Source organism: Phaethon lepturus, unplaced genomic scaffold (assembly GCF_000687285.1).
Source record: "Phaethon lepturus isolate BGI_N335 unplaced genomic scaffold, ASM68728v1 scaffold10505, whole genome shotgun sequence".
NCBI classification, from domain to species: domain Eukaryota; kingdom Metazoa; phylum Chordata; class Aves; order Phaethontiformes; family Phaethontidae; genus Phaethon; species Phaethon lepturus.
In genome coordinates, this window is record NW_010541196.1 from 45223 (window position 1) to 55756 (window position 10534).

At 40.4% G+C, this 10534-nt stretch overlaps 1 protein-coding gene across 1 annotated transcript in view; it reads left to right on the forward strand.

Annotated features, from left to right (window-relative positions):
- The window catches only part of LOC104621226 (protein Jumonji-like), a 34367-nt gene extending 24952 nt beyond the window's left edge, over positions 1-9415 (forward strand). The window contains exons 3-4 of the mRNA XM_010287655.1: positions 466-695; positions 8237-9415. Coding sequence (XP_010285957.1) covers positions 466-695; positions 8237-9415 — 1409 coding nt within the window. The remainder of the gene's footprint in view (positions 1-465; positions 696-8236) is intronic.
- The last annotated feature ends 1119 nt before the right edge of the window (positions 9416-10534 follow it).

Genomic DNA, 10534 nt, shown 5'->3' on the forward strand with positions numbered 1-10534 from the left:
AGTTTGGATATTGATGAAAACAAAACATGCTTTTTCATGGAACATTTCCTTTCTTTTATGTTAATGTAAAAATAAATCCTTTTTCTGTTTAGGTTATGTTTAGAATTCCCTCGCTGCAACAGCAAAAAGTTAATTAAAACTGTCATAAATAAAAATCAAACTGATAAGTCTAAATTTAGGTCAATCAAAACAGTACTATAACTTGCATGTTTTAATTTGGGTGTTGAAGATAATGTGTGTTAACAAGCAAAGGAAATACTTTAGTAAATCTGTTCATTTAAAGAAATATGCAAAATAGTGCTTCCATTTCTGTATTGATTTTACTTTAGATATAAGAAGACACTAAATATCCAACACTGACAGTAGAGAAAGTTGGGTTGTTTTGAATGAAGAGTTTGGTCTTGTATGGGTTTTTTTTTTTTTTCCTTTTTTTTTCCTTAATAGTCTGATTTTCTGTCTTCTCAGTTTTCAATGGGTCCAGCAAATCATCGAAAGAGAAAGAACCTGCTCAGAAACACAAAAGCAAAGAGGCCACACCAGGGAAGGAGAGGAACAGCGAACATAAGGCTGAGAGCCGAAAAGACCAGGCTGCTGCTAATCACCATCCTACTACAAACACTGGCTCCTCTACGAAAGGGCTCACTGCTAACAACCACCACACTCTTCATAGATCGGCTCAGGACTTAAGGAAACAGGTAATGAATTGTACTCTACTGTGGACACAAGGGAGATGCAGACTTTTAAGATGCTAGCTCCATTTTCCACTGCCTGGCATAGAGCGAACATGGTAATCCTTAAAAGCACGCTCTGGAGACAGCAGGGAGTTAATTTTCAGTGAGAGAGAGAGAAAGAGAGAAAGAAGGAAAAAAGAAAAGTGATACATACATGGGAAGTCAGCATGATAAAGCATGCTTTACAGCCCTGTCTTTGTATTATCCAGTGTATACATATGAAAGAGTAAAGTTCACATTGATATTTATTAAACCTTTCTGACTGGCACTGTTGTTGGTTTCTCTGCGGACAGTGCCAAGGCTGGCAGCCCGTGGAAAAATGAGCTCCTTTTGTGTACGTCTGGTCTGCTCCGGTTATCTTAGAGGCTCACTGGTGTTGTAGAGAAGCTGACCTTACACTCAGGTGTCTTGTATTGCATTGTGGGCAATACAAACCTCGGAGTCCAGAAAAAATGTTTTGCCCGATGCATAAAGAAGGTGCTCTAGATTATTGCTTCCTTCACAGTGGACGTACCAGCTGGGGAGAAGTTCAGACTTCCATGTTACTTGGCTGAAAACTAGCAAAAAAATTCAGCAAGTCAGTCTCGGCCTGATTTGTATTTGGGTGTGGAAGTTGAGCGGACCAATTTTTCAGTGCTTGTGACTGGTGTTTGGGCAGGATGTGTCTCCATCTATTTTTGATGATTGGATCAAAGGGCTTCTAAAATAGCAACTGTCAAATAAGTTTTTTATGAAAGACTTTCAAATCCTCGGTCAGCATGCTTATTCAGTCTGGTGCTGGGTTAGCAGGTTACCTGCTCTAGGGCAACGAAGTACAGAAAGCTTGCTGCACTTATGCCTTCCCCCACAGTGGTTAATTCTCAACAGGCCAGTTAGAGACAGTCTTTGTTTGCTGACATCTAAAGCTTTTTCTTCTAAGTAGTCTGGCCTGGACTTCAGTGGGGCTGGAATAACCATCTTGTAGAGCTGTCAAGGCCTTAAATGGCACCTCTTAGTCATAGGTTTGGAAATGAAAAATGGCAAAAAGAGAAACAGTGGTGCTCTTGCCAAGGAAATCTTCCATGCCCTGTGCTTCAGTGGTGTTTAAGCTTCTCCTGAAATGCCTCCACTGGATTTGTGTTAGCTTCTAAATAAAATTTGAGATCCTGAAGGCTATCTACAGTATATTCCTCTGTACCTCTGTAAGACTTCCATTCTCTATTTCCCCCATGGCAATTTTTGCTTATCTAGTCATCAGCTTGAATGCCTGCCGCCTTTTGCATCCTTCTGGCTTTCTTTTTTGTGACTACCAGCGTCCTATGGTCCTTGCTGTGACACGCTCTGCCGTGAGCTCTTCATGTTGAACAAGTTTTCCAAAGCATAAGGATGCATTTCATACTTAATTATTTTAACTCACTGGAACACTTGTGTGAAATGATTCAAAGTTGTATCATCGAAGTATGAATGGTTAAAATTCTTGTGAAAGTCAACTACCGTCACTTGTGAAGGTAGTTCTGAGAAGGGAAAAGACAGGTGTAGAAGAATTTTGTCCACGATCCAGGTGGGTTTTGCTTTGTAGAGTATTGGATGTTTTCAGTTGTGCTATGCAAGGTGGAGAGAAATTCTAAAGCAATGCAGTACAACCAACAGTCATGCCACACAGACACCTCACTGAGTGTGGTCTTCATGCTTCAGAAAATAAAGGGACTGTAAGTTGAAATGATGATCCTTCTTAAAAAAAAAAAAATAAGGCATTTAAATTTTCTGCTGCAACCCACAATAACATAAATACTTTCTTAGCATTTTTAATGAAAATGTGGCTGTAACTAATTAAAGGTGGATTATGCATTTTGCCTGACAGAAAGACTTAGCTTTGTGCAAAACCTTAGACTTACCAGTTACGTGACATTGCTAAATTTCCTGCCATTGTCCTGAGTCTTGTTAACATTTTCAGTATTTGCCAAAAGGAGAGTTGTTTTCCCAGGGTGCCAGCCACATGTTCTTCCTCCTTCCAGTACATTTTTGATCCTTGTTCATGTGCATTTACATGGTTTATTTATGCGTGTGTCTTTGTTTTGTTCAGTCTTACAAAAAATAAAGGCAGAACACTAGAAATTACCTGAGATTTTCTTTTTTCCTCTCATTCTTTCTTTCCTTTTCTGGTGTGCACTTGCACTTGTCACGTGTTCCCTCCTCTTTCTTCCTCTCTTGCTCTCTTCCCAAATCCTCTACTTTAAAGGGGTAGTGGGCAAAGGAAATGTAGTTCAATGGGGCCCTCTCTTGGCCTAATACGGTAATTTAGCTCTGCAAAACTCATATATCAACACAGAAGTATTTTTATGAATGAACTCGAGATCAGTTGCATAACTTGAATTTGTTTGGGACCAAAACAGTTGTTGGTATCACTAATGTTGCTGTTATTACTGTTGTTGTTACCTAACAAGTTGTTTGTTGGCTTTATTTTGTGTGTGCGTATGTGTCTGGAGGATGGATCCTAGGTGCTATGCAGAGCTGTGTATGTAAATCAGTTAAAATCCAACAAATTGCTGCAAGACTATGTGCTGGTCTCACTTGCTTTTTAAAAGGCAACAAAATTTAAAATCTGTTGTACCATCTCTTACTGCAAGGCAAGTGCTCAGTAAGGTGGAGAAAAGAGTGGTCCGAAGACAAATACCGATCAGCAAAACCGAGAAGATAGCTGAAAAGCAAAGATAAGATTATTCATATCCTTAGTTTCACCTTTTGTGCAAGACTTTGAGTCAGTAAGGCTAATGTCAATTACTTTGTTACTATTTGAATTAAATTGACTTCTTTCTTATGTGCTCAGTGTAAGCACTGCCTCGGGATGGAGCTGTGGCATAGACCCCCATTTGGTGAACCTGTGCATCTGGCAGTGTGGCCAATTTTTTAGGCTGACTCTGTGTGTATGTGTTTGATTTGGGGGGAGACATATCAACAGTAGAAAGGTAAGAAAATGCCTACCACAATTTCTTGTTTCTTTTGGTTCCAATCATCTGGTGGGTCCTCAGAGACAAGTACAGACCAGGAACATGTAGGTGATGACTGACCAGCCAGAATTTCACATTTGTCAATGTGAAATCCTGAATCCACCTGTTGCTTTGATGGTGGGCTATGACCACGTTGTTTGTTCCACTTGTTTTCATCTGGAAGACATTTGTTGCAGCCTATTCCTATTTGAAGCGTGGTCTGTTCTGGTCTATATAGTACTGCTGTATCTTAAACATCACGCTATTCTTTCTGAAAAACACTCAAGATACCTGTGAGCATTTGGGGAGGGAAGAGGGAGAAGCATTTGAAAACCTTTGTGTTGTGTCTGCTCTAGAAAGATGATGATCTTGAGGAAGTTTTCAGCAGTGTTTCTTTCTTGTGGGGTCCCCTTAGCTAGCAATCAGAAAGAAATAGTGAATTCCTTATGGTATTCTCAAAGCCAAGTGTTCTCTACTTCAGGACCTGTTCATCATTGGAATAATATCACTAAGTCTGAATAAAATCTCTAAATAGTTTGGAGGTTAGATAGCCGAAGCTTATGAACCTGTTCAGTTCAAGATTTGGCCCTGAGAGCTAAGATTTTTTTGTGTGGAGGTATTCTAACAACTCTAAAAGGTTGTGATAAGTTGCTGTTTTCTTAATTCAGTTTTCCAGAGGTTTGTAGCTTGGCAGTTTTAATGCTGGCCTAAAGATGCTAATGCTGATGGCATGTTCTCCTTTGAAGGAGTTGTAAGGATCCTGCCTTTCTCCATGAGCACTTTCTTCCATGACTGTAGTTTGTTCTCAGGCCCTGTTGTCACCACCCCTTGCTAAAGGAGGGCCCCTTCAGACTTCTGGTATCAACTTCTTAAAAAGAAATAAAATCATAGGAAGGCTTTACTGCTCACTCTGAGGTGGTGTGTTGGCTGTACCTGACAGCACAGTAATATAGCTATGGCATCCTGGAAATCTTCTGGAAAACCTCCCATGGAGGAGGCTCCACAACATCCATTGACAGCTTCTTCCAGAGTTTTCCTTTTCTACTAATTAGAAAGTTTTCCTAGTTGTGCCTCAGATCATCTTTGTAGATAATTAAAGGGTTTTTCCCCCCATTTTTCCCAGTGAACAGGGAATTTCAGAGGAGCCCCTTATGAATCATAAGACCCTTACAGAGTTGTCCCGTAGTCATCTCTTTCAGACTAAACAAGCCCAGCTTCCTTGGCTTTTCAGTAAAGATCATACTTTGCAAATACCTGAGCACTTGGTGTTCTTTTAGACTTACTCCACTGTCTAAATTTTTCTAACAGTGTTGGCCTGATACTGGTACCAGCCCTGCACAGGAAAGTCAGCGCTCCTATCCCTTGCTTTCGATGTTCTTAGTAATAGGTCTCAGAAAGAGATTTGTGTGCTTTGTACCACCGTCGCATTTTGCAGCTCACTGCGGTCCCCAAATGTTATCCCATCCCTACATGTATTTGATTGGTCCTTCCTAAAAATAGCATTTCTTCTTATTGTAGAAATGTTATGAAATAAGTTCTTCAAGATTGCCTTTGATTTTGACGTTGTCTCCAGAGACCCTTCCAGGTGTGTGTTGCTGGCAAATTTTAATAAATTTTAATAATTAATGCAAGTTACTGGTGGAAGTACTTGGTAGAACCGAGGCCAAGACAGGTCCCTGCAGAAGAGTCACCTGAAATGCTCTCCCAGGATGGCAGTGAACTATGACAACGATAACTTCTCTTGTGGATGATTTTCTTTAATCCCTTGTGAAGCCACTGCAGGGTAATTATGTCTAGGAAATGTTTCGGGAGCTTGTTTGATGGAATGTCATGTGGGACAGTGACTGGAGCCTTACAGAAGTGGAGGTGCTTCTTTGCCTGCTCAGCCAGGTGTCTGTCAGAAGATTATTAACTTAGCTTGATGTGCTATCTTGGCAAAACTATAGCTGGTGGGTTTTTGTTTTATTTTGTTTTTCACGTCTTATTTATTGTTTGTGTGTTTACAAATTAACAGTTTGATTATTTGTTCCAGAATGATTTTAGGGCTCAAAGTTAAGTAGACTCTGCCAGCCCTCCACTTCTCTCCAAGAGTCATGCCTTAAGTCATCTAGGTATACTTTATCTTGCTGGGGTTGCCTTCCTAGCTCTTTTGCTGAAATTGGTTATGGTATACATCTGATAAGTATTTAGTCAGTGGTACTTTTGGTGAAGGCTGCTGCAAAAGAAGCACAAACACTTTAGCCAAACTGTTGCATTTGTTTTCCTTCCTTGTGTGGTGGTTGATCTCTGCTGTTCTTTGTTGTCTTTGTATTCTTAAGACGTTTATAAAATTTTTCGTGTTTCACTTTATGTCCCTTGCTAACTGAAGTTTCTTTAGCTCCTTGGCCTTTCTGATTTTACCCATGCATGTGTTTGCTGTTCCTATATAGTTTCTTTTAGTCACATAATTGTGTTTTGACTTTTTACTATGATTCTTTTCTAATTTTTCAGTCGTTAGAGAACTTTGTGAACAGACATAATGGCCTCTGCTTTGTGCCACTCCTCCGAGTGGGAATTGTTTTGGTTTGTTTTTTTGGCAGGTGTTTTTTGTTGGTTGTTTTGGTTGGTTTGTTTTTAAAGTCAGTTGTACTTTATCTACTGTTGTCACATCTTAGAACTGAAAACTCATTTCATGATCACTGTTACCCAGATTACCTTCCCCTCTCAGTTCTCAATCAATTCTTCTCTATTAGTGTAGATGAAATCTGTAATCAATGTTCCTGACTATTTATAAAGCCAGAGATGTTCAATGCTTGTTCTTACTGCTGCAGGCAGGAGGCAATGTCTCAGCAGCTCTCTACTCGTGTCTGCTTTGTGGCATGAAAAAGCAATGTAAAAGTCAAACCCAGGCTTCCATTTCAAATGCAGAGTACTGCCTAAATTTCAAAGGAAATGGGTAAATGTATTTCTGTTAGCAAGTGTTTGCTTCCTAGATGATCTCTCATACATCTTTGGAAAGCTCAGGGTGAAAACTCATGTCATTAGTTAACTGGATTTTACTTAAGTATTTCTACATTGGAAGCACAAGAAGATGGATGGGTTTTAAAAGGGCATTACTCCTGCTCCAACTTCTGCAGCACAGAGGAGAAAATGCACGCAGTAAATGTGTGTATACACATACATGCGTGTGTATGCAGAATCTCCAGGTTCCAGTTCCTCTTCTGCAAGTCACTTAATGCAAGACCATAACATGATCTTTTCAGTCTCTATTTGATTCTAATTTTATAATATTTTATCTTTACTTTATAAGTGACTATAATTCTTGCACTAATTTGAGAGAAGCTGCCATGCTTACTAATTTGGCAAGTATTCTGAAATCCCACAGGGAAGTATTATAACTTTGCAGGAATGGTGTTACTCAACTGAGCTCTGATGAGGGGTGATTGTACTGCATGCTTTCACTTTGGGCACTTTTATCAGTGTTCCTGATTTTTGGATGTGTTTTTCTGCATTCACGGTAATTTAAGGAGGTGAGGAAAAAAATGTTTAAACTCGTTTAAATACTGAAATTTATTTGAGGTTTAAACTTGAACTTAATTTTCTTAGCAGTGGACCTTGGCTTTGGCAGTGCTGAGCTGTCACAATGCCCTTTGAAGCTGAGGGTTGCTTTCAGTGCTTAACCTGTCTTATAGTTAAAATAGAAATTTTAGTTTCATAGCTGGGTTTAAGTGTTTAACAGAAAGCAGTGGAGTCCAGCAATTCTAAGTTGCAATGACACATTAGTGATGAATATGATCTAATTAAAAGTGTCTCAGCAAAACTGCCCAGATATCAAACTTTAAAAAAATGCATTGCACTACTGTATACATTTTTATTTCAAATTAATGTCTTCAGCAACAAGATGCCTCCCAAGATATAATATGTATGACAGACTGGATTCTTGATGGCCATCCTGATCTGTTGGGTGCATAATGTGTTCAGTATCTCTTTTGTATGTATGTATGTATAGATAGGAGGTTAGTTTGAGTTTCAGTGTGTGATTTTTTGTAAAATATACCCATTCCAGTTAGTAGATAGTATACACTGGCTCGTTTGTCTGCTAAGTAGTAAACTCTGTGTGCACTTAGGAGAAGTTGGATGGGAAAGAGATAGTGTCTGAGGGCCAGAAAAGGAGATAATGGAAGTTTTAGTTTATAAATTAAACTAGCTGTGTTTTGTGATACCATAACAGGCTTTCTGCTAGACAAGGAAGGGCGTAGTGCAATCAAGGCACCTCATCCTTCTTAATGCCAGAGTCTTCATACGCTCCGAAAGCAAGATTGGCTTTCTGGAGACTTTTTGGTTCATTTAAAAAAAAAAAAAATTCTATTTTATTTATTATGAATGCCCAGTCCCTCCTCTTGCCTGGCTAAAAACTGTAGGAACAGGCAGGAGTCAGGACTGCAGAATATGGTTGTCCAGTGACTTGCGACGCTGTGGCTGAGTGGTAACATTATTAATTTACTGTTCTGTTTCTGTTTCCTTCCTTCTGCTCCCCCTGCAACAATCCTGGCATTGCAGGTTTCTAAAGTCAACGGGATCACTCGAATGTCATCTCCGAGTGCAAATGCAGCCAGTGCCAAAAAGATGAGAGAAGTCAGACCTTCACCGTCCAAAACTGTGAAGTACACTGCAACAGTGACAAAGGGAACTGTCACATACACCAAAGCCAAGAAAGAACTGGTCAAGGAAACCAAACTAAATCACCACAAACCCAGTTCACCTGTCAACCACACAATCTCAGGGAAAATAGAAAGTAGCAATGCAAAAACCCGCAAACAGGTGCTATCCCTTGGAGCATCCAAGTCTAACAATACCGCTGTTAATGGTGTAAAAGTCAATGGCAAGTTGAACCAAAAGACATGCACTAAGGAGGTGGGGAGACAGTTAAGGGAGGGGCTGCGCAATTCGAAGAGGAGGCTGGAAGAGATGAACCACATAGACAAAATACAGTCGCCCACCAAGAGAATGAAAGGGGCCGTCAACTTGGTAGAAGCTGCCAGCAAAAAGGCAGCTGTAGAAAAGCCTTTGCTGAATGGACACCTTAAAAAGGAAGTGCCAGAGAAGAGTTTGGAAAGAAATAGGCCGAAAAGAGCCACTGCTGGAAAGAGTACGCCAGGGAAACAAGCACATGGCAAAACTGAAAATGCCTCCTGTGAAAATCGTTCTACCTCTCAAGCGGAGTCCTTGCACAAGCCACAAGACTCAATGGGAAAGCACGAAAAGGGCAGTAGTAAGTCTGGGTGGGGGATGCTGGGGGAGATTCCCATCCTTAGGCCCTCCACCAAGGAATTTCATGACCCACTGATATACATTGAGTCAGTCCGAGCTCAGGTAGAGAAGTATGGGATGTGCAGGGTGATTCCTCCTCCAGACTGGAGACCTGAGTGCAAGCTAAATGATGAAATGCGGTTTGTGACACAGATTCAGCACATACACAAGCTAGGCAGGCGCTGGGGACCCAACGTGCAGCGGCTGGCCTGTATCAAGAAGCACCTCAAATCTCAGGGCATTACCATGGACGAACTCCCACTCATAGGTAAGGGCTGTGGTTTCATTGGCCTTTTGCCGCTGCTTGTTAGCGTCCGTATGCAACTTTATGCTCAATTTGCCTTTATGCTTAACCAAACCCCTGTTCAATTAACACTGCAGAGCACTGGATCTCTCTCTTTATCCATCCGTCAGGCTCGATGCAGGTAGAGTGTTGGAGGGCTTTCCCAGGAGACTTTATATTGCCACCTTCTTCCTGCCAGCTCTTTATTTTACCCAGGGGAAAAAACTGCTGTGTGGGGTCTTGGTCTCCAGATTGCGGGATCTTCTCCTTTCCTTGCTGTTTATTTTTGTAGGTAGTACAGCTATGGATATTGATAGCCTTGCTTTAAATGTTGCCTCAGGATATTTATTCGGACCCTTCCAAAGATGTTTTCCAAATAAGTTGCAGTGCTGCCAAGCTTGAATATAACTATTTTTTTCATCCTCCCTTTAAAAGCATTTAACCATGGAGGAAAGAAAATATCTCGGAACTGACTACTATTTGGGTACTCAGACACTTAAAATCACAAATTTGCAGTGACCTGCTGACATTTAACAACCGTTAAGTGTCAAGAATAGGCAGTAAAATGTGGTTGATTGCAAAATGGAGGTTTCATTATTTCTCCCAGCAGGTGACTGCCAGGGCTAATGCCTGAGTGAGAATCACTTATTTAACAGAATTCTTGGTTTATGGTCTGCTGTCAAATATGACACGTGACAAAAATGTGACAATAGTTTGTAAAAACATGACAACAGCAGCATACAAATGAACTATTGAATGAGCCACCTCCATCTCTACTGCCTTTGCAACTATGACATAGTAACAAACTTGTGTTTTTCATTTTTGTTAGCCCTCCCCTTTGTTTTTGAAGTGTTTTGAGTCAGAGCTCACAGGACCTGCATGTTGCAACTTGAGGCTAGTGTTTTGCCTTTGAGGCATTATCCCAATCAGAGGCAGCTATCAACACTAGTTGGATTAAAGGACACACTTTTCAGTTTAAAATGTTCAAAACACTTTCGCCCACCCACCCCCGTTTTCAAAATTTATTTTATATAACATATGGGAAGTGAGTGAAAATGCATAAAAGCACACAAAGAGATTGCAGAGTTTATGGTGAACCGATGCAGGGCACAACAGAGAAATGACAGAATTTAAGGAAAAGGAACAAGGGTTAGCACTCTGTTGCAATAGCCATGCAAAAACGTTCAAGGAAATCTGAAAATGAAAATCACTCAAGCAGCAATAAGTGAACATTATGTATGCCTAATGTATGCAATGGTTGTATG